Below are 24,790 nucleotides of genomic sequence, written 5' to 3' on the forward strand. Positions count from 1 at the left end.
TGAATTTAGTGTTCGCTGAGCTTCTGGGAATCTGTAGACTAATAGTGTTTATTGAATTTGAGAATTTTTCAGTTACTATTTCTCTAAATTTCTTCTGTTCACTTCCTGTTTTCTCCTTCAGGGACTCCAATTACATCTATATTGGCCACTGAAAATAATCCTACATCTCACTGATGATGTAATTATGTATTTATTCTCTTTCTCTGAGCTTTATTCTGTTCCATTTCTATTACTCTAAGTCTGTTTCCCTTCTCTTTGGCACTGTGAATCTTCATTCATCCCACCCAGTGTATTTTCCATCTCAGACAAGATAATTTCATCTCTGGCAGTTTGACATGGGTCTCCTTGTTATATCTTCACTGTCTCCATTTAACTTTTTGAATGTATGTTTTGATGTCCTTATCTATGTGTTCTAATACTTGTGTCAGTTCTGAATCTGTTTCAGCGGACTACTGATTTTTACCCCTCATTATTTTCTTGCTTCTTGGCACACTAGAAATCTTTGATTGTATAACAGACATTGTAAATTTTACCTTGTTGAATACTGGATATTTTGCGTTCCTGAAATATTCTTCAGCTTTGTTATAGAATAGTTAAGCTACTTGAAAACAGTTTGATCTTTTCTGGCCCTGCCTTTAAGGCTTCAAATGAGACCAAAACTATGTTTAGTTTAGTACTAAATTATTCCCCACAACTGAGGCAGGGCCTTTCTGAGTACATTACCTAATAAATTAGGTGGCTTTTCCAGTCTGGCTAGTGAGAATATACACGGCTCTTGTCTTTGTGTGAGCTCTGGATACTGTTTCTTATAATCCGGGGGTCCTTTGGAAGGGCAATTTTGCCTCCAGAGTCTGAAGTATTTTTTGTTGTTATGCCTGGGAGGGCTGCTGATACCTACTGGACAGCGGCTAGGAGTGCTGCTGAACATCCCACTAGGGGGTAGCCCCCAAAAGAGGAATGTTTCCATATAAAATGTGGATAATGTGGAGGTTGTGAAACGCTGTTATAATCCTTCCAGATGGCTCGTTCTCTGGCCTGCTGTTGTCTCACACACACATGCTGATTAGTACTCTGCTGAATTCTCAAGGAGGCTCCTCTACAGTCTTCCAGAGTTCTTTCTCCATGCAGCTCTCTTATTTATTATTGTTATCAAATGTCATGTTTAAAGAAAGACACTGGCCTTGAGGCACCTGGGTGGCTCAGTTGGTTAAGCATCTAACTCTTGATTTTGGGTCAGGTCATGATCTTAAGGTTGTGAGTTGGAGCCCTGTGTTGGGCTCTGTTCTGTGCGCAGCGGGGAGCCTGCTTGAGGATTTTCTCTCTCTCTCCCTCTACCCTTTCCCCAGCTTGTGCTCTCTCTGTCTCTCTGTCTCTCTTTCAAATAAATAAATAAATAAATAAATATTTTTTAAAAAGAAAGAAAGAAAGAAACTTGCCTTCTTTCATCTTCTCAACCAGTAATTATTTACTATAAATTATTTTTTCCTGTCCCTATGTCTTCCCAGCAAGCATAACTTTTGTTACTCCTAGTAGATTTCTCTTTTGCCATATTTCCTTTCACAGGTTTGTTTGTGTTTTATTATTTTTTTAATATTTTATTTATTTATTTGACAGACAGAGATCACAAGTAGGCAGAGAGGCAGGCAGAGAGAGGGGAGGAAGCAGGCTCCCCGCTGAGCAGAGAGCCCAATGCAGGGCTCAATCCCAGGACCCTGAGATCATGACCTGAGCTAAAGGCAAAGGCTTAACCCACTGAGCCCCCCAGGTGCCCCTTTGTTTGTGTTTTAACTTTGTGCTTCAAACAAGGTATCTTAATTCACTTGTATTCCTCTATTTAAACCTGTAACCTCAAATTTTAGTTGTGCTTGAATTGAGCATTACAAAGAAATCATCATAGTATGATTTTATTTTTGTACTTAATTGTTTTAATTCTTTGCTTTGTAAATTTGCTGCAGGAAACAAGATTTCCTCTAAAATTAACAATAGCAATTGATTTCCTCTTGTACTCAATTGGCATTAAGCTAGCTCTTCAGTAAAGGAAATACTTCGAGATTCTTATGGGTGTGCAAAGTTGTACTTATTATTTGATTAACATAATTGGTAATAAATCATAAATACTAAGTTAGTAGGGAAAATATGAATTATGAATAATGAAAGGTAAAATTTTCTTGGTATTGTGTACAAATAGCGTAATTTAGATCTGTAATCTAAAATACACTTGAGTAAATTAGTGTTTTTCTGAAGTCTGCTTATTCTTTTGGGTGAGCTTTTTCAAACTATTACAAATATAGGAGGACAGTCTGGGCAGAAAATATTCAAAACGACATTCAGGAATTTGTAATTCTTACAGAAAATAACTAACAGAGGGAGCGTGGGGGAATTTGACCAATGACTTACTTAATCCTCGGGATTGGATTTGTTTTTATTTCAGTTGCTAGATAGACACATAAGTTCACTGAATTTTTTAAAAAGATTTTATTTATTTATTTGACAGAGAGAAAGAGATCACAAGTAGGCAGAGAAGCAGGCAGAGGGAGAAGGGGAAGCAGGCTGCCTGCTGAGCAGAGAGCCCGGATGCGGGCCTTGATCCCAGGACCCTGAGATCATGACCTGAGCCGAAGGCAGAGGCATAACCCACTGAGCCGCCCAGGTGCCCCAAGTTCATTGAATTGTTGAAGTACAAATGATTCTAGGGATGTTTGTTATAAGCCGGATACCTTGTAATCATTGGCTGAAGGATTTTAAATATATACTAAATCCAATTAAAATCAGATTACTTGCTAAAAGTGCAATTAAGAAATGTTTCTTTGGAATTAGGAACATGTTATGAAACAGTGTAACACTGTTGTTAACATCTGTGGCCAAGTTTCAAAGCAGGTTTAACTAAAATGTCTGAAATAGAAAATATGATTATCCTAAATCTGGTATCCTGCACATTCATTTAGTCAACCAAATACTTTGCAGAAAAATTTTGAGAAAAAAATAATAACCCAATAATGGAATTTGCTTTAAGACCAGCCATGTTTTCCAGAGATGTGCTGTGGTTAGTATCTGAGTTGTTTTTCAAGGAGCTAACGAAAGTCAACCAAACTAGTTTGGTATTGTTATATACATGCTATAGCAAGTTGAATGAGAACTTTTTGGTCAACTTTATTTCTAATAGTTTTTCCTTTATTTTTTTCAAAGGCCTTTCCCACTGTTGCAGCTAAGATTCTGTCCATTAAATGCTTTATGCTAAGTGTGTGCACAGTGAAACTCTTCCTGTGTAGGACTGTGCAATCACCATCAAAATGCTTCAATTTAGCCCTACTTAAGCAGCTGCATTTTTTAACCTTCAAATATTTAGTTGTGAGGGCAGCAGATAATGCAGAAAACAGCCATTTGAAGTCATACTGAGCTCACTGACTTCCATCAGAAGCATTACAGTGGTTGCAACATTACAGTGTAGATTAAATCCTTGAAGAGACTGAAATATGTGCAAAAATGGGGAGACAGATGCAAAAGACTTTTTATTGTTTGGAATCACTAAGATCAAAATGTCTCTGTCTTTGATGGTATATTTGAATACTACATCTTGATTTATCGTGGCCCTCCCAAATTGCTTCCCAGATAAAGAAAAGTCATATATTTGTGGCTAGAGGTAGTCTAGAAAGCTCAAGAATACCTAAAATTATCTTTTTATTACTCACTTATTAGCATTTTATTGATTCTGATTTATAAACATTGGTAACATCACAATAGGGATGCATCTTTACTATTGATGATATATATTTGTATCATCACATTAAAGAACTTATTATCTCATTTGCAAGATCATGAAATTGCATCATGGGTTGTATAATAGAGAATACATTTTGCATTCTAAAATGCAAAGGGACAATTAAAGACAGAATGGAAATATGAATGATCTAATGCAGAGAGTGATCATTTTTTCTACAAAGGCCCAGGCAGTAGAGAGTTTAAACTTCTCAAGCCAGCAAGTCTCTGCTTTAGTTTCCTAGGGTGTAGTAACAAACTACCCCAAACTCAGGCGCTTAAAACAACAGAAGTTTATCTTTTCAGTTCTGGAGGCAAGAAGTATGAAAATGAAGGTATGGGCAGTGCCGTGCTTTCTCTGAAATTCTCAGGAAGAGTCTGGCCCATGTTTCTTTCCTAGCTTCTGCCGTTTGGTCACAGCCCTTGGCATTCCTCGGCTTAATCGCTGCAACACTCAGCCTCTGCCTCTGTCCTCACGTGGTCTGCTCTCCTAGTTGTCTATATGTCTGTATCCAAATCTTCTTCTCTTGTCTCTTAGAGAGACACCATTAAACTTAAGTCTAATGACATCATTAGATTCAGGACCCACCCTAATCTAATCTAACCGCATGCTTACTCGATTGCCGCTATGAACCCCAGAAGGTCACATTCACAGGTACTAGGCATTAAGACTTTGATGTATCTCTTTGAAAGACACAATTCAGTTCACTGCAGTCTCTGTTGCAACCATTCAACCCTGCCTTTGTAACATGAACACAGACAAGGACAATACATAAATAAATACATGTACTATGTTCCAATAAAACTTTATTTACAGGGGCACGTGGGTGGCTCAGTGGGTTAAAGCCTCTGACTTCAGCTCAGGTCATGATCCCAGGGTCCTGGGATAGAGCCCCGCATCAGGCTCTCTGCGAGCAGAGAGCCTGCTTCCTCCTCTCTCTCTCTCTCTCTCTCTCTGCCTACTTGTGATCTCTGTCAAATAAATAAAATTTAAAAAAAAAACACTTTATTTAGAAAAACAGGTGATGGGTGATATTTGGCTGGTATACTAGAGTTCACCAGAGCCTGGTCTAATTGAAGCAAAATTACAGTGGAGGAAAGAAAAAATAAATAAATAAAAGGCAATTTCCTCTGGCTTCAATAGTACATTTTTTTGTTTGTTTGGTTGGCTTTTGTTTTTTTGTTTGTTTGTTTGTTTGTTTTTTCAATTAGTCCGTTTTTAAAGCATAAAAATGCATACATATGTGTATATTTAGCAGCACCTATTTTAAAATAGATGTTAACCCAATGCAAGAACTGGAAATTGTATAATAATTTCAAGACCCAAAGTTCTATTACTAAGAATGCTTGAATTAAGGTATTTATGGTCAATGGAAAGCTTTTTTTTTTTTAAATAAATAAGATTTTATTTATTTATTTGAGGGAGAGCTAGCAAGCAAGAGAAAGAAAGGGAGGGAGAGAGAGAGAGAGAACATGATCAGGGGAGGGGCAGATGGAGAGGGAGAAGCAGACTCTCTGCTGAACAGGGAGCCCGAGGCAGGGCTGGATCCTGGGACTCCAGGATCATGACCTAAGCAAAGGCAGACACCCAACTGACTGAGCCACCCAGGCTCCCCAGCTGAAAGCTTTTCAATGGTCATTTAGTTACGAGAGTGGATATGGCCTTTCTCTTAAGAGATCGAGATCGCTTTGGAAACGAGATTTTTCTTGAACTCACACACACATTCATTGTTAGAAAGAATGTCCTTGATTCTCCACACTACATATATACTCCATGAGGGCAGGGACATTGTTTCATTTAATGGTGCGTCCTCAGCACGTGGAAGAGAGCAGAATACATAACATTTAGGTCAATAAATACTGACCTAAAGTAACTTTTGTTTTCCCTGGAACAAAGAGAGTGAATCAGTGTGTTGTTTAAACCATGTCGTATAGAACTATGCGCTGTTACTACTGTATCTTGAAATTATTTATTATTTTAAACTCAAAGGAGAGCTACAATAAAAAAAAATCAATTTCTATTGAGAGCTAATGGAAGAATGTGTTAAGAGAATAATGGGGTAATGAATCAGAAGAGGTCAGGGAAAACATCCTAGTTTTTTTTTTTTTTTTAATTTAATCAGATTCATGGAAAATCAGAAAAGGGTAGGGAAGTCAAGATGTGTTTCAACAGCCAAGGTAAATATTAGCAACTACGCTTAAGAGCCCGGCTCAGGTCCGTGGTGGAGAAATGTGGAAGCCCATGTGAGGGAACCTTCACGGGCAGTAGGAATAGAAGATACAGTTCTGTTCAAGAGATAGCAGGAGGAGCCATCCGGCTTTTCCGAGCAAAGGCTCTGGAGCTCTGTGATCATTCCAGCTCCGAATGTCACCCCCTCCTTCTAGCTGTATGGAAGGCAGAAGTCGGAAAGTGAAAGGTAGAGGACTCATGATGTTGCTCAGACAGAACAGAGAGTTTTCGACAGTGTAGATGTAAACTGAACCCATGTGGGAGAGCCGGAGTCAGCCCCGAGACCTCATGTTGAAAGCACAGGAAAGAGAGGCGTGACGGGCATGATGATAGCCAAGGATCAAGAGAGGGGGAGAAATTCCTTGGGAGAAGGATTCTCCACGGGAGAAAATCTCTAAAAAGAAGTCACAGCCCCAAGGTTGGGGAACCAAAGAGAGGATCGGGGGCCACCAGAAGTCATTTGTTTCAAGTTGATTATGGAATCATTCCAGTAAAAAGTGGATTTAGGAAAGAAGGAGTCGGGTGAGAGCAAACACTGAAGGCCTTTGGGGACCTTCAGATTTAAGAGAAAGATCAAATGAGAAAGAAAAAAAAAATCAAAGGAGGATTATTTAAAATGCAGATTAGGCGTGCTAGGCTGGCTCAGAGGAGAGTGACGGAGGATCTTAGGGGCTTGAGTTCAATCCCACTTTGGGTGTAGAAATTACTTAAATAAATAAATAAACTTAAAAAAATTTTAAAAGTGAAATTCTGACTGGCCCTGGGCCACCATCCCTCCTTAGGCGCAGTCACTTTGACCCCTGTCCAGTGACAAAATCAGGAAAAAAGGTGTTGCTAAGCAAAGAAACATAATTCACCTTCTTCCTTCATCTTGTCACCGGAAGTTGCAAAAACTACCCCATCAAATTAGCTACTTGAATTGCCTTAAAATGAGAAGAGCACAGGTCTTCTTTCTTTTTTTCTTTCTTTCTTTTTTAGATTTCTTTATTTATTTGAGAAAGAAAGAGCACAGACACATGAGCTTGAAGGGGGTAAAAGAAAAGCAGGCTCCCCACTGAATGGGGAGCCCGAGGTAGGCTCCATCCCGGGACCCCACAATTATGACCTGAGCCCAAGGCAGATGCTTAACTGACTGAGCCAACCTGGCACCCCTGGGATAGGGCAGATTAAATTCATTTTCTAGAAAGGAAAATGCATTTTTAGGAGAGGAACAGGAGAGAAGGATCTGCGTTTCCATAGTTGAAGATGTTTAGGTCCTTGAAACATGAAAATTGTGCCAGCAGAAGAAAAAGTCCTTGCAAAAATTAATAGAATGTCCAAGGTATTTGACAAAGGTTCTCTTCCAAGAATCTCCCAATTGGCTCCTGCTCTTAAAAAAAAAAAAATCAAAAGAAATAAAATAGTATACATTTTTATAAGAAAAAGAAAGGAAATATATTTGTGAATGGAGAAAATGTGATAAGAGAAAATTGCCCCATTGTGGAAAATTTAACCAACATATCAAGGCCAACTTTGAGCTGGCTTCTGTGTTGAAATCTGATCTTGAGATTAATGTTTTGTATTAATGTGAAAAATCAGTTATACTAGCTTAAGCAGGTGTCCATAACTCTCAGAAAGTATGCCTTACTTCCTGGTCATACAGGCTATTTTACAGTGATTTCACAAATTTTCTTTTTTTATTGCTGTTGAAAGCAAGTTTTCTAGATCGACGACAGTATTACTTTCCGCCATTTTCCAGATTGAGAGGGATGTAAGGTAGTCCGTGCTTTGATGAAGGTTATGCTGACATTATGCAAACCTTTTATCTTCGCAGAGAGGCCAATGAGAGTTGAACCCTGAGTGTCATCCGTGCCAGGCAGGACTGATGCGCACCCAGAAGGAATGAAGTATGGATGTGAAAGAACGTAGGCCTTACTGCTCGCTGACCAAGAGCCGTCGAGAGAAAGAGCGGCGGTACACCAGCTCCTCAGCGGACAAGGAAGAGTGTAGGGTACCCACACAGAAGTCTTACAGTTCCAGTGAAACCCTGAAAGCTTTTGATCATGATTCCTCGCGGCTGCTTTACGGAAACAGAGTAAAGGATTTGGTTCACAGAGAGGCAGACGAATACACCAGACAAGGTAGGTCATGGTTCTCAGAAACCACGGAGCTCTTCAGTGGTGCCAACTTGTAGTTGTCGCTTTTTCTTCCCCACTTGAGGTGATGTGATGATTTTCCAAGTTCATGGCTTATCACTGATTCAGATGTTTGAGTTATGAGTTGGTCACCTTGTATTCCAAAGCAAAGATAGAAGGCCACCCAAAGGCACACTGACCCCAGATAAGGGGGCTGACATGTGGAGGGAATCACTGTACACAGTTTGTACGGGAGCTCTGCGATTCTGCTCACAGCCCCCGTGTGTGCATCAGCTGGACACCCAGGTCTCCTGGGCTCCCTCATCACCTCATGAAGGTGTCACACGCATTGTTTCTGCAGTCGGAACTGATGCACGGGGGGGAGGGACAATGATGAGAAAAGCTCTGTTAACTCATTAGAAAGGAAGAAACTTATTCTAAATGATCTCACGAGCCACGCAGCCTGTCCGGCTCTGAAGACAAGAGCCTACTACGGGAGGCAATCTAGAACATTGAAGTTATGCCTTAAAGCATCCTGGCTTCTCGTAATCCATGATGGTTTGGTCATTCGCATGTATTTGTTGACCATTTTTATGCCCTGTCTGCTGCCTGCCTATTCTACCAGCAGAGTAATGATTTCTATAATTCTACTTCACAATCTTAGACCTACCAATTTCCATGCTTTCAGACAATAGCTTATTTTAAACATGGCGTCCGTAGTTCTATGATGTTTCTTCTAAAACATTTTTGAGATGGGGGCAAGATTACTCCTAATAAAGATAAAATCCTCTTACATTTGACTTGCTTCATCAGTCTGCATAGAACTTAGCATCCCTTAGCTCATTTAATCAGGAAATGAGGAAAAATAAATTTAACTTCAAGTATAAAGAATATAGTCATTCTTTTCCAGTCGCCATACAAACAGTGTGACTAACAGTTTGATATTAAGCAGGAACAAATTTAAGAAAAAGTAATAAAGCAATAAATCATTCAAAACTTTGGAAATTTTCCATGGTTCTTTTCTTCTCTACTTTGTGGAAGGAGCCATCCTAACGAGACTGAAATAGCATTCACTCACCCAAATCAGTTTATCTCAAGAAGACTCATTTGATTTGCTAAAGAGAGATTCCCCCCCACCCAAAAGCAGGTCTTACTAATATTACAGGTATCTTAGTTTATGAAAGGGGACAAAGCAGCTTAACATTTTAAAATCCAGTTTTTAAGGGACAATCTAAAACACATATCCGAAATGCATTCCCCGGGTAAGCCAAGGGACTTGAAGTGATTGTACCATGTCTGGTAATTCCAAACCTGATTTTTTCTTTTCTTTCATATTGTCTACACAGCTGACATAGATTATCAGGACACATTTAAAAACGCATAGGTACTGTGAAATGCATGCAATCTGAACCCAGTGTGAAGTCTTGCTTTTTGTAACAAAAACAACTGCTTAGTGCCTCTTGGGGGAAAAAAAAAAAAAAAGGCATCGTGGGATACCATTAGAAGAAAAAAAAAAAAAACAACTCCGCACATGTGGCGTGATGCGTGGAGGCTCATCTCCACCCCAAGCAAGCATTTAGTTTTGGCAGCACAAGGGATGCTTAAACGGGTTAAAAATAGCAAGCTAAAATTTTCACCTCCTAGGCAGTGCTAATCCAGCACAGACTGTGGTTGATGACACGGCGGGACCATCTGTGGAAACCCTGGAACCAAGTTCTTGGGGGCCCAAAGAGTACCATCACTCAGCTTCTTGCCAGCCAAGGAGGGGAGATAAAAGGGGGGGGGGGGGGGGAGGAAAGAGGGAGTGAGCGAGGCGGCAGAGGGAGGACCCTTGTCGGGAGCAGCTGGAGGGGGCAGGGAGAAGAGCTTTCAGGGCAGGAGAGAAAGGAAAAGCAGGAGTGTGACGGGGCTGCCGTCCACCTGACATGTTCATAAATCAGGCCGTATTAAAAACGTACTTGGAATGTCCTGCTCTGTACAGCCAACATGCTGATTCCTTAGTGGGCTCCAGGCGTGGCGCTAACCAGGTTATGTGCACGATCATCTGACCCCCCCCCCCCAGGTGGGGGGGGGGCTTCCAGTAGTCCTCTCCTTTCCCAGATGGAGAGGTCTGACACCCCGTGGTTGATGACAGCGGAGCTGGGACTTGAACCTGGGCCGCTCCAGCCCTAGTGTTCACCTTCCGACCTCTCTGGGCAGGGACCACAGCAGAAAAGCGGGCAGTTCCGTGGAAGAATCTCCCTTTGCTTGGTTGGTGTCAATTTTGGCCAGTTTTGCTGGTGTGGATAGAGAGAAACGGGGAGACCTCTTTAGGAAATAAGATGGATAACGATGATTTGTGACCAGGTGGGGGGAGTGTGAGGGCGAGGGAGAGGGCGATTTGCAGATACTTTGTCTCTCCTGTGGTTCCGTACAGGGGGTGTGTGGAGCAGGAGCAGCGAGTGTAGCAGGGAAATGACTAAGGCAAGGCTGCGATCAGATTGTGTTTTTCTCAGGCAAGCATAATGAACAATCCTCCCGGCTTTCATTTTCTTTGAACCTGACAAATGTCAATTTTTCCTCACTGACTCTGATGCTGTGGGATTAATTATTTAATTGACAAAATGTGCTTCCTGCCACCGGTCCTGACATCATCCACGTAATAAAAATGAAAGATGAAAAATATTGCTAGTAGCCAGAGATCTTTGAAACAATGCCAAAGAATCATGCTAATTTAGCTTGTCCGTGGAGTTTTAAAACAAGTTGTCAATTCTCCATCCACTTATTCTGTGAATGACACAGGGAAAAGCTGTGCCAGCCAGAGGAAGGGCTGGGTAGAAACCCCTGTTCATGCAATTACATGGAGAACTCAAATCTAGAAATATGATGTTTTTATGTTTCTGGACCAATTTTGTGGCCTATCATCAAACTTGATTTTAATCCTTTTTTTTTTTTTTTTTTTTGTGGCTTTCCTGACTGGCAGGTGACTCTCATTAATTACATGTTCTGTTTAGATACCGTAAAGCTAGAGATGATTTCATTTTCACAATAATGTGTAATTTGGCTGGATCTCACAAAGGTCTCTCACTTTGTCTCTCTCTTTTTTTCAATCTCTTCCTGTGGTTTATTCGGTGATGGAAATAGTTGTTCTTCTAGCAGCTGTGGAACCCTCTGTAGGTGTGATGGGGTTAGAGTAACAATGGCTTGTTTTGCATTCTTGGATACTATTTTCTTTGATTCATCTTTGAAGAGAATTTATCCTGTCAGGTCTGAGACACATTTCTCATGAAACAGCTGCAGAAGATCATCCCACAGTTTTAGAGAAGTGATAAAATAAAAGATCTTTTTTTTTTCTTCTCTGCACTATATACATTGTTCATAGTGTCCTTAACTGAACAAAAATGCTCATCAACTCCAACAAGGGGTGTTGTCCATGAGGGTGATTTTGGAAAACAAGGTGATGTCTGGAAATAGCAACGCTTTTGTTCCCCAGAACCATGAGCCTGAAAAGAGCACCTCTGAGACAGTCTTAACCCAAGAACATTTACCAGCCAGCCAGTCAGTCAGCCAGTAATTGGTGTTGGGTGGTGAGTTGCAGAATTTTAAAATGAAAGACCACCGTTTACTCTCCATTTATAGAATGGCAATGGGAGGGAAGTTCCCCATTTTTATATCTGAAAACCAGAGAGCGTTATGTCCGTATGTACACATGCCTGGCATCCACCTAGAACACGAATTTGCCAAGAAGGAGAGGGAAGGAGAAGGCAGATTGACAAAGATGACCACTCATCAAGGTCTCCGTGTGGCTCACCGCAGGCCTTCCCTGACAGCTTGCTTCCAGCCCCAGAAACTATTCTTTTTCCTTCCTGCTGCTCTGGGATTTTTCTTCTCTTCCTACTTGTCATTGTCAGCAGTGCCCCAGTGTCCCTGGCTCTCATAAACATGGCTTCTGCCTCTTCCCTTATCACATTGCTGGTCTTAGACCAGTTCAAGTGCAGTAGATCCCACAGACCGTGATTTTTCACCGCTGCACCTGCTTACTGGGCTGCATCCGGAGTCCATCTTTTCTACAAATATTCTTTCTTACCAAGCATAACCCTCTTTTATGAAACAAAGAACATTAGAGGAAGAGTCCAAGTTTTCCTGTAAATATGTGTCCAGGAATACAGCATGCCGGGGCTTGAGTGATGCCTCCTCTGCCGGACCCCCAGCCAACTCCCACCTTCCTCCGTGCTGAGCTGTGATCCAGGGTGCCCCTGAGATCTAGAATTCTACAGGGCCGTGAAGGACAAAGTTGAGGCAGGCAGGTTTTTCCCTTTGGGTCAGATGAGAGCTCAGAATGGGATGCAGCCCTGGGGTGAAGCTCAGAAAGAAGGTTGTGACTTTGTGGCACGAGGGAGAGGCTGACCTCCCTCCCCATGGTCCTTCTGGGAGTGAAGGTTGCCTTACGGGAGTAGCTGGGGTCCTTGGCCCCTTTCTCCACTCTGATGTTGGGAGAGTGCCAGCCAAGGAAAGAGGGAGGAGAAAGAAATATCTCTCGAGTCTAATAGGACTTACTGCTAAGATGCCCGAGGAAAGCCAGGATGTGTTTAATGGCACCCAAAAGGCAGAAAGTGGGTTAGGATGCAAAGCAAGACAAACAAATCAGGAAATTGCTAATGAAAATGGGCAATGGAGATGGAAGAGGAGAACTTGAACCTAGATAAAAAAGTAGAAGAACGCTTACAGAAATCCACGTAGGAAAAAGGCAGCAACAACAAAACCAGCCACCACCACCAAATGATGGGTCAGGAGCTGTCATTTACAAATGAAAAAATGTAATAGATTCGTTGAAGGAGAGTATGTGTTCATTGATGAAATCCAAGTTAATCGTTTTAAAGATCAAGTAGAAGAAAGAACTCAAAACAAGAAACAAAGTTCCAAGTAAAATTAAAAAGAAACCACGCAGAGGTACACATATGCCCCTAAGCCCATCTTAGAGAAATTTTGTAACATTTGAGAGAAAGATACTTTTAAGATTCTATAGGGAAAAAACAAGTTACCTTTCTTGTTGCCTAGAAAAGAAACAAAAAGACGATGAATTTCTCATCTACAACAATGTAAGTAGAAGGCAACACAATACCACCTACGAAGAGAAAAGAACCGCAACCCAGGGATCCTCTGTGCAGGGAAGACATCATTCATCTCAGACTAAATGCAAAAGAGTTAGGGACCAGCAAAGACCTTATCAGCAATGTACACCCTCTAAGGAAGGATTCAAGAAAGCGATGCGTACTGAATCAATCACCGCCATGTAGAGGAGAGGAAACAGGAGCAGTCAACTTCGCAATACGTATGTGGATAATTCCCAAATGATGATGGCAGAGCAACTGGCAATGTACAAGAAGCACTACCAGGGAGACCTTAAAAAAAGACTCGAGCTAAAACCGATCACTTGTCTTGGCAAAACCCCGGAGTGGGAGGCAAGTAAATGTATTCCAAAATCTCACCTAAAGAGGGAGAGGGGGAAACAGTCATGGAGTAGAGTTTTAATGGAGGGAAATAATTGCTACCTTGCATTCATGTAATAAGGAAAACCATGTATTTGAATATGAATGTCAGGAAAGGGAGGTAATCATTAGCGGAATGAGAAAAGTACAATAGACCTACCTAATTAGCAAGGGGGAAAGGGGAATGAATAGCAATCTGATCAATTTAGCAAAAACTGCTCCAAGGAAAAAGAGGAAACAAGTAAAATCATGAATAACCATAAAACAAGATGAAAGCAGGCAAATCTATATTTATTACATATTACATGAAATGTAAACGCACTGAATTTTGACACAAACAGAACTATTCCATTGGCTTGTAAGTTACTGGCATTTATAATAAATGGACTTACAATGGCCAAAGAATGGTTGAGAATAAAGAGAGAAAGAGGGATCCAGTAAATACCAACCGAAACACAAGGAGAGCGAGAATGGTGGTAATAATAGTAGAAACAGCAGAATTTACTATTAGAAACACCAAACAGGAAATGGGACCACAGAGCAAATGTCTTTCAGCACAAGACAGAGGATGCCTACTCTTCAACGGCACACATTAAATAATGTAGTAGCTAAGTGTATAAAGCAAAAACTATTAGAGAAAAATGATTGTTAAACTACATTTATTGGGGGAGATTTTGGTTCAGCATCTTCAGCATCCCATCTAAAAGTTTACAAAAATAAGGGAGGGATTATATAATATTAATAAAAATTTTCAGCTAAGGTCTATGTACAGACATGGAAGAGATACAGATTTTCATAATTCCACGGAATACTGGCAGACACCAATTGTGCTTTTAGCCACAAAAAGAAACATCAAAAAAATCAGAAAAGTAGAGATTTTTTAAGTCAAAACAGTTGATCATATAATTCAGTAGAATTTGAAATGAAGAACCAAAAGATAAACAAACAAAAACTCTTTCCTTCCAAGGATTATGGCAACCCTAGATTATGATAAGAAGCAATAGAAAGCCAGGAAAAGAACATTCTGCTTTCAAAACTTACGGGTGACAGAGAAAGCCATAATCATAGGAAGAATATATTGTGAAAGAATATATTTAACGAATAAAAGCCAACAAAGAGGAATTTGCTCTACTGTTAAGCTAAGAAATGGGTAAAATAGCAGAAAAATAAAAGAAAGGAAATGGAGGAGTGAGAGAGTCGAGATAAAACTGAAATTAAAAATAAACAAAAAGCTGATTCTTTAAAAAGACCAAGGAAATAGAAAGCCCCTGGTGATCCCAATTAAAAAATAATGAGAACAAAAACAGAGATACTGAAGACTATGTAACAACGAAGGGACTGTTCCACACCACAGTTTAAATCTAGAGGAATTTATTTTTTCTTAGCAAAATAGGATTGACCCCAAACTATTTCAAAACAGGGAGAAAAAACTTGTCAAGACCAATTATCTCAGAAGAAATTAGAAAAGTGGCTGAAAGGGCAACCCTAGCAAGGAAACAGTTCCTTTGGGTGAATTTCATGTTTCTAGGTGAATTTTATAAAACCTTCAAAGCGTAGCTCAATCCAAAGTTCAAAAAGCTATTTAACACCACACACGTACACAAACATACCCACGAAAGATCGAAAGTACTGAAATTCATATTAGGAAGCTAACATAACCTTAATACCTTAATACTAACTTGATTAAAGTAGTACATAAGAAAGACTATTTATATCGCAATTAATTCTCAATATATGTGTAAAAATTAGTCTAGGTAACTATTCACATGTAAGACCCAAGCAATGTATCAAAAGGATAATGGTCTAGGCCCAATTAATAACCAAGTAGTTATTGGTATAATGTGAGGATTTTTTAGTGTTAGGAAGTCTATTGACATAATTAGATTAATAAATCAGAGTAGAAAAACATGATCTTATCAATAAATGATGAAAAGTTGGGGGATAAAATTTAGAAATCATTCCTTATCAAAGTTAAACTCACTAAGGAAAACAAGAACCAAAAAAACATGTAAATATCTTAGTCATGTCTAAGAAGATCAATCAAAAAAATTAAATAGTTTTCTAACTGGTGAGATCCTAGGACCATTTGAACTAAAATCAAGAACATGAGAAAGGCTCACCTACTCTCCCACAATCAATCTTCAAAATTGTTTTAGATGTTCTAGCAATTGCAGTAAGAGAAGAAAATTAAATCATTGATTTCTATTTTGGAAAAAGTTAAAATCAGCACTTCTATTAATTATATAATAAGTGTATACATACAAAATCTATGTGTCTCTAGAAGTTAAAAAAAATATAGTTTGAAGCAAATTGGCACTTGAATGAAGACAGGATAAATATATAGACATCATAGGTCATATAGCACAGAAATTAAGAGTACAGATTCTGAATCCAGGTAACTTGTGTTTGAGCCCCAGGTCTGCCATTCGTTAGCCGAGTAGCAAGTGACTACATCTTGGCCAAGCAACTGGCTTGGACCAGTTACTGAATTTCTCTATGCTTCAGTTTTCTTCTATTGTAGAATTTGGTTTAGTTTTCAATCTATAGTTTGTTGAGAATGAAATGAATTAAGAGATGTAAACTGTTTAGTAAAATGCCGGGTGTGTGTTAAATACTATTTTTAAGTAATTATTAAGTAAAAATTGGCTAGATTTGGAAGTCAGAAAAACATTTCTTATCCCAGCAGCAACAAACACTATAAAACTCTTCAGAATAAATTTTGTAAGAGTGGTATGGGACCTAATATGAAAGAATCTATAAAATGTTACTGGAGGACATAAAACAAGATCCAAATAAATGGGAAGACAGTCGATGTTTTTAGGAGGGAAGACTGATATCCTAAGAGTATCACTTCTCCCAAAATACATGTGTGGAAGTCAAGGTTTATTTTTAATTGGAGAATGGGGTCTTAAATTTCACATGCAGGAGTACATCTGAAAAAAGCCAAAAATAGATTTAAAAGGCAAATAATGAGGACAAAATGACCTTAACAAGTATCTTTTGAAAAATACATGAAGCCACTATAATCACATCGGTCTGATATTGGCATAAATAAAGACAAGTCCGTCAGTGCAATAGACGAAAATTTCAAACATAGATCCTAGTATATAGGGAAATTTAGCATAAAACAGAAAATGGTTTTTCTGTTCAGTGGGATTTGATAAATGGTGCTGGCACAACTGGCTATCCATCTGGAAGAATGTAAAATTGGACCCATATCTCTCAGCATATTCAAAAATAAGTTAAGATGGATTAAAGACAAATGTAAAAGTAAAGCAAAAAAAAAAAAAAAAATTCTGGAAGTTAATTTGAAAGATGGAATAAAGGAGGAGCGACTTGACCCGTAAGTAGCAGGAAGTTTCCACAACAATGGCTTAGACATCTAACCATTAGTTCTTTCCTGACAAAACAAGAAGTCCAGGGGTATAAGTCGATACTTATCTGAAGATGCCACCCAGAACCCAGGTTCCTTCCGCCATCGTTGGCACGTTGACCTTTGTCCTGTGGATCCCCAGATGTTTGTGGCATTTTCATAATTCCTGGCTGAATCAGAGTAAGCGCGAAGGTGAGAAGGCCTTCTTTCCTCTGGACTGTTTCTCTTCACTCCCAGAGACGTCTTCCTACATCTCTTTTTTCAGAACTGTTATACTTGGCTACGCTTAGTGGCACGAGAAGAGGGAACATATACTATTTTTGCTTTCCAGCTTTTATAACAGAGGAAGGCAAGGAAAAAGTGGTTGTGAATCTGCACAGGCTGCCCCAGAGACTATGTGTACCTCTCGATAATAGGGGAGACCCTTCTAACAGAAACAGAAAACCCCGGGGCACCTGGGTGGCTCAGTGGGTTAAAGCCTCTGCTTTCAGCTCAGGTCATGATCCCAGGGTCCTGGGATTGAGCCCTCATCTGGCTCTCTGCTCAGCGGGGAGCCTGCTCTCCACCCGCCCCCTCCCGCCTATATCGGCCTGCTTGTGATCTCTGTCTGTCAAATAAATAAATAAAATCTTAAAAAGAAAGAAAGAAAGAAAAGAAAGAGAAAACCCAGGAAGAAAAGCTTGAATGATTAATTTTTTTTTAACTTAAAACATTCTACATGTAAATGAAAATACCATAAACAAAACTGCCATATTGGGGCTTGTGATTACAGCTCATGTGACAGATATAAGGTCTCTCCATTTAATACACTAAGAGTAACTTTTGCAAATTGAAAACAGAAGGTCGATCCAGTGGGAAATGGCATGAATAAACGGTTCACAGAAGAGCACATTCAAGTGGTCCGTAAACACATGGAAAGGTGATCTGTTTTCCTGTTGGTCTGAGAAAGGCAGTAGCTAATCCCAGCTCCCGCACCCCCGCGGCACAGCTCGCGTCCTGGCTTCCATCACTGAGCATTTGTGTACCACGTGACTACGAGTGGGATGCCTGGGGATTTCCTCCCACCTTGGAAAGCAGAAAATTAATGGAAGAGGCTCTGGTGGTGAGAGGTTTTCCCTGTTGGAATCCTGAACACATTTTTTCAAGGAGACAACCTCCTTCGCTGAATGTCATGCTCTGTTGGGCTGTTAATCCAGTTCCTCAGATATAGATAACTTAATAGACTTACACATCCCATCATGGCTTCCTGTGTGTGGTTGTCAGGGGAAAATATACCCAGGCGACCCTTGAACAACGTGGGTATTGGAGACCTTGACACCCCACACAGTTGAGAAACCACGTCTAACTTTTGACTCCTCCAGAACTAAACTACCAAGAGACTACTGTTGACCAGAAGCCTTATCAGTAACATAGTCAATTAACATATACTTGTATGCTTGTATGTTATGTGTATTATATTCCATATTCTTAAAAGAAAGTGAACTAGAGCAAAAAGAAAATGTTATTAAGAAAATCACAAAGAAGAGAAAATACATTTCTAGGACTGTACTATATATTTTGAAAAACCCCACATATAAGTGGACCCAAGCAGTTCAAGCCTATGTTATTCGAGGGTCCACTGTACTGACCCCTGAGAACTCGTGAAGACAGTGCATCCATTCATAAAGTGAGGACGTCCTCGACAATTCTGACGACGGGGCTTAGAAAGAAGCCCACCCCCCCCAAAAAAGTAATTTACAAATTGCTTTCATCAATATCTTACTCAAAAGTATTGATAAAGGTATATAAAGTAAACACAACAAAAATCCATTCATAGAACTGGTGAGAGAGAAAGTGAGAAGGAAAGAAGAAAGGAAAGAAGAAAGAAAGGAAGCTGGCCGCACATGCAGCTGAATATGCAAAGTTTAGGGTTTATCTTCCTCCTTTTATCCAGCTTCAGCCAGGGGGTGAGATTGCACCGGGTCCTGGGCAGAGGCACATTGTCTCAACTGAACCATAACCACAATCCTCTTAAAAACAACTTTTGCTGGCATTGCACTCTAATGTTTTGCTGGATAAAGACATTTTGCCCATTAGGATAATAGCATCCACAACATATCCAGGATTGTGCTGAGGGAGAAAATGAAGAGTTGGTGGCAAAGGGGAGGGACCGTGCCTTGAAAACATTTTCATCAATTTCCAAATAGGAAAAGGCCCATTTTTAGCTCTTAGATATAGATTACTTTGGGGGAGGGGAGTGGTTTTATTGCTAGAATATTACGAAAATGATAAATAATTTAAAAATCTTTCTGTGTGCTGTATGTTCCAGAGAGGTCAAAACAATTAGATTCATATTTCTTAGATGTAGAACATGAAGGTTGTACATATCATTTTAAAATGTCACTAATAGCATCAGGCAGATGTAAAAATAGTATTAACCGTGACTTCAAGATACCAATTATGTGTCTTTCAGGAGTGAAGTGGAATGCATTCTTTTTTTTTTCTTACTCCTCTTCTTTTTATTTTATTTATTTGTGTTTTTTGCATTATGAAAATATATTAAACATTCCAGCATGTTGGAAATTGTGAAAGAGGAAGATTTGAGAGCCAAGAGCAAAATGCTTTTAATTTTAAAGACCGAGATTTAGTTTAGTCTTGGACGCCATTATAGTGAATAATGGGAACTGATCCTAGACTTCAAAAGAAATATGACCATATGGTCTTACCATTCAGCACTTTATGCTGCTATGAATTTCCAGTTATACCCCAAATTTTTCATTTCCCCAGTGTTCCCCCTCACCTCTGTCATCACACAAAAATGAAAGGAATCTGAAACCCTTTTTCTGAAATACTTCTGAAATACTTACTGGTGCCAAGAAAACTTTTTTTTTTTTTTTTCCTTTGTGAGAGTAGGATTTTATGAAGAAAGACAAAAATCCGAAGCATTAATCAGATCCACCAGGCTAATTACCACAACTCCAAAGTTTATTACTTTTAAATATTAACTACTTACAATGATTCATTTAGAGATCAAAATGATTAATCCTTCTAAGTCACTATAAATGTCAGCGGCAGGATTAAAGGATTTAGACGGTCATGTTTACTCAACCTTCCATTTCTGTACTTAAAGACACAAGTTAAATAGCTTCAGTTTATCATCTCTCCATGTTCATGTTTTCCTCCGAGCTCCCTCTTTTAGCCCCCCTGCCTAACCGATTGTTAACTAATTTGGGCTGTTAAGGAGGCAAGGGCTTCGTTCAGACTCGGCGGCCAACCTGCTTTGTAGATTACCTACCAGAAGGTATGAGTAGATAGATGTAGCTTACAGCCCTCCTCCGGCCACAGTGGGGGTAATCCTTTCTCCTGCCTCGGCCTGTCTTGAGCCCCCTGGCTTCCTGCTAACTTTGTATCGGGTCCTCGCCACGTGGCCAGTTCTGGATCCACGTTGTGAATCACCGCGGTGCCTTCGGTAGCAATTATTAAGCACCTGCTGCTTCACGCCCGGCCATATGCATATTTATACCAATACCTACTGCCGTTTGACTCAAACACCAGCAGATAGGCGGGAGCCATGTGATCATCTCCGGGTCCTGGATTGTTCCAAAGAAATAATCACTACACGAAAATAAGAAGCAAATTCATTTCAGAATGCTTTTGATAAAAACCCGTTGGAAGGTTATTTCCCTAATTACAAATGGCCGCGGGTATCCAAGTGGCACTATTTCGTGGTGGACACGGAAATCCTTTGTGATTCAGGCTTACAAAGATGCTCCTTCCTTAGAAGTCAGCAGATTCGTGACCCCGTGTTTCTGATTTGAGCCAATAAGTCTCCTATTCAGTTTCTGGGTTTGCCCTCCCCTGGAGCTTTGCAGATCTTCTCTTGAAGAAAATGTGAATTCTCTGGGCCATTCATTCTAACCCCGCTTTCTCTGCCTACACACCTACTTAGGGTGTTCCTTTCTCACTCTCCTCCCCAAGTTCACGGTGGCGTCCCCACCTCCTGTCCTCACTGGCACACAGATGACCTTCCCCACCGAGGTCAGGATGAATGCCATCGGGCAATGGCTTCCATTAGACTCAAGTTTTGAGTAATAAACTGGATTATAATTATGACATACAGTGGTGGAGGTCTCTGTCTTCTAAAAATTAGAGATTTCCCGTCTGTGGGGATGGATGTTAATATCACAGTAACAGACACAGGGAGCAAGCTCTGAAAGGTATTTGTATTTTACATACAGCATAACACGGGTGAAGCAGTTAAGGTATTTAGTGGGACTTGAAGTTAGTTCTTAAAATGCAGTTTTGTGTAGGGCCTCATAAGTTGAGATTATATCATCATTGAAATTTCTGTTGTGTGTTCAAGGATGGGTATTCTATTCACACGGTGACAAATTTAGCTTAAGAAGGTGAAAGCATTGGGATTGTCCCATAAAATATGCATTAGGTCTCAAAGGGGAAAAAGTTACATACATTTCTATTGTTGTATGATCTTCTTATCATTTTGCAAACACAGCAAAAAAGGGAACTCCGGATAAGGTGCTGGGGACATTAATTCCACAAGCATCAAGTAAGAAATATTTGCCCAGTTTGTAGTTTTGTGTTCTGCCCTGCCCTTGGAGGAACGTCACTCCGTGCCTGAGAAGGGACAACCCATCCAAAGTCACAATGACCAAGGAAAATATTTAAAGAGAGTTATAGGTTATTTTATTTCTGTCTATTGAATGTATATTGATTCTTCTATCCATTTCCCAAACTCAGTTTGGGGCACGGCTATTACAGAAGAAAGGGGTGAGTGTTCTCCTTTTCAGAAAGTCTTGTATGTCAAAAGAAAGGGCAGAAAGGAAATGAGAGACAAACATTGCTCCCATGTTTCTTACAGAACTTCACTTCTTTACAGTCAATGAGGAAGGATAGTTAAAAGCCAGCTTCTCCGAGAGAGGCTAGTAAGTTAAAATTCTAATTATTGAATAGGAACTATTAAAGAGCAAATTTTAAAAAAAAAAATGTATTTCCTTTTTTTTTTTTTTAAAGGAGACAGGCTCTAATTCTTCTTTCCTCTATTTTTTAAATTAAGGGAATGATCATGCAAAGTAAAATTTCAAATCTATAAAATAGAAAATCACTAATTTCCTTCACTTGCAGTCCCTCGAAATGATCATCACAACAGTTTTCGTGCCTTCCTCACCTTCATTCACGCTCAAAACCATAAGCACTGGGACGCCTGGGTGGCTTAGTTGGTTAAGCAGCTGCCTTCGGCTCAGGTCATGATCCTGGCGTCCTGGGATCGAGTCCCATATTGGGCTCCTTGCTCCGCAGGGAGCCTGCTTCTCCCTCTGACTCTGCCTTCCACTCTGTCTGCCTGTGCTCGCTCTCGCTCGCTCTTTCTCTGACAAATAAATAAATAAAATCTTTAAAAAAAAAACAACCCATAAGCACTCACATAATGTGTTGGTTCTCTCTCTTAGTTTCCAAAAATGGAATCAGACTGTACACACCATTCTGCAACTTGTATGTGTGTATAGGGTTTTTTCTTTTCTTTTTCTTTTTTTTTTTTTTTTTTGCTTAAAATATATGTAATGGGCTTCCCTCCAGATCCAAAGATATAGGTCCAGACTCACTGTTGATGCTAGCCAATTAATGTTCCATTGCATGGGCAACATATAATGTATTCAGCCATTCCCTTCTGGTAAGCATTCCAGTCATTTTAATTTTTGCAACAGTGCCATGGGAATCGCTATTGGTCCATGTATGTTTAAGAGCAGGTGATTTTGGTCTCAAAGGTGGACTCTCTGAGCTAAAGAGCGGTTTTCATTTTGGTAGAAAACCATTTTCAAAAACTAAATCCGCATAATAGAAAGCAAAGAAAAAATAATAGCATAAAATGATAATAATTCACAGAGCAGGCCCCCAGAGTCAACTACTGTTTGAAAGGAACAACAGTTCTTAATTTGTCCCCCCAATTTCAATACCACCGACCTACATCCCAGTTCCCCATTGCAAACTTGCTGCGTAATACAGGAATCTACCGATAATAACAGGTCCTGGCGAGGATACGCGGAAATAGGACCGCTCCCCCATACACTGGAAGGGGAACATAAAATGGTGCAGCCAGTGTGGAAAACAGCCTGACAGGGTTCCCCCAAAATAACACCTAGAGCTACCCTATGACTCAGCGATGCCTCTCACAAAGACATATATGGACGAATATTCCTAACAGTATTTCATAATAACCAAAAAGTAGAAACAACTCAAACGTCCATTAACTGATGAGTGGATATGTAACTGAACCCAAGTCCATGTGCCTGATGGGCAGCAAAGCCAACCACAGAGACATCAGGTGTGGAGCAAGCAAACTGCCCATTACAGAGGCAGCCAGAGGAGGAGATGGGACAGCAAGCTCAAGTCTGCTTCCCCGGGGCGGGACAGAACAGGTTTTTTATAATCACAGGGGTTGAGATTACATCTACATTGATGAAAAAGAGCTGCGGGGAAGCTTAGGTTATCCCTGAGGAAAGATACAGATGTAACATAGATGTAACATTCACCCATGTTCATTTTGGGATGGAGACTTAACATCAGAATGAGGCAGAATTCAGCCCCTGAAGTCCAGAGGTTATCTTGGGACTGTGGGCACGATCTGAGAGCCATGTGGAGTCAGACCTGCTAAGTTTTTCCCTATTCTAGATATATTCCATCCCAATGCATACTATTTGACCCTAAAAATGAAATACTAATATATACTAAAGTAGGAATAGACCTTGAAAGCATTATGCTAAGTGAAAGAAGCCAGTCACAGATGTCCACACACAGTAGGGTCTCTTTTATTTGAAATGTTCAGAATAGACAAATCTGTAGGGCAGAGAGTGGATCGGTGGTTGCCTAGGGCTAGGGCGAGGACCAGTGGGTAAGGGGGACGATGGGAGGTGGCTGATGATGGGTTTCTTTGGGGGGTGATAAACTTGTCCTAAAGTTGTGGTGATAATTACACACCGTCAGGCATATACTAAAAGCCATTGACTTGCACCTTTTATTTTATTTTATTTTTTAAGATTTTATTTATTTATTTGACAGAGAGAGATCACAAGTAGTCAGAGAGGCAGGCAGAGAGAGAGGAGGAAGCAGGCTCCCTGCCAAGCAGAGAACCCGATGTGGGGCTCGATCCCAGGACCCTGAGATCATGACCTGAGCGGAAGGCAGAGGCTTAACCCACTGAGCCACCCAGGCGCCCGACTTGCACCTTTCAAATGGACACAATATATGTTTTATGAGTTATGTCTCAATAATAAAGCTGCTTTAAAAAAAAGAGAGAGAGAGAGAGAGAAGCAAAATCTGGAGAATTCTAGACTCTGGATGGGAAGAGAATCCCGTGAGTTCAGAACTGGACCACCCAAAAGTACAGTCTGTTTCTTTTCCACTCACACAGAGATAGTGGATGTCTTGCTTCCTGGAGAATATCCCTTGGCCTTGAGCTTTGAAAAATCCTTCCCGGCTCTGACCAGGTTATAGATGCGGTGTGAGAGAAAGGCCAAGCAGCTAAACCATTTATTTCCATCCCTTTCTTTTCCTGAAGGGGTAACTTTGCTCGGTGCCAACCTTAACCTGAAACATTTGTTCTTATCTGGTCCTGCCCACTTAGTCACAGACCCTCCCTCCCTTTTTGAAAGTGTGAATTTTTTTTTTTTAATGATACAACCTGCCTACGTTGTGTTGATTCAGTTTTTTTCATAGATTTTCAAATTTATGAGTGTCGTAAAACTCAAATGCCTAATTCAATCCAAGCTAACCTTGCCTTGTAATCACAATGACTCTCGTGCTCAGGTATACTTTATTCTGGCTGCAATTTATTGTTTGGGTAATGCTTCAAATTGTA

The 24,790-nt window shown here is 40.2% G+C and overlaps 1 protein-coding gene across 6 annotated transcripts in view; it reads left to right on the top strand.

Moving 5' to 3' along the window:
• The first annotated feature begins 7,807 nt into the window (after positions 1–7,807).
• TENM3 (teneurin transmembrane protein 3) overlaps positions 7,808–24,790 on the top strand; it is a 433,328-nt gene continuing 416,345 nt past the window's right edge. For all 6 annotated transcript variants that reach the window (XM_059384375.1, XM_059384378.1, XM_059384376.1 and 3 more), the window contains exon 1: positions 7,808–8,106. In XM_059384375.1, coding sequence (XP_059240358.1) covers positions 7,875–8,106 — 232 coding nt within the window. In that variant the 5' untranslated portion in view covers positions 7,808–7,874. The remainder of the gene's footprint in view (positions 8,107–24,790) is intronic.

Source organism: Mustela nigripes, chromosome 18 (genome assembly GCF_022355385.1).
Source record: "Mustela nigripes isolate SB6536 chromosome 18, MUSNIG.SB6536, whole genome shotgun sequence".
Lineage (NCBI taxonomy): Eukaryota > Metazoa > Chordata > Mammalia > Carnivora > Mustelidae > Mustela > Mustela nigripes.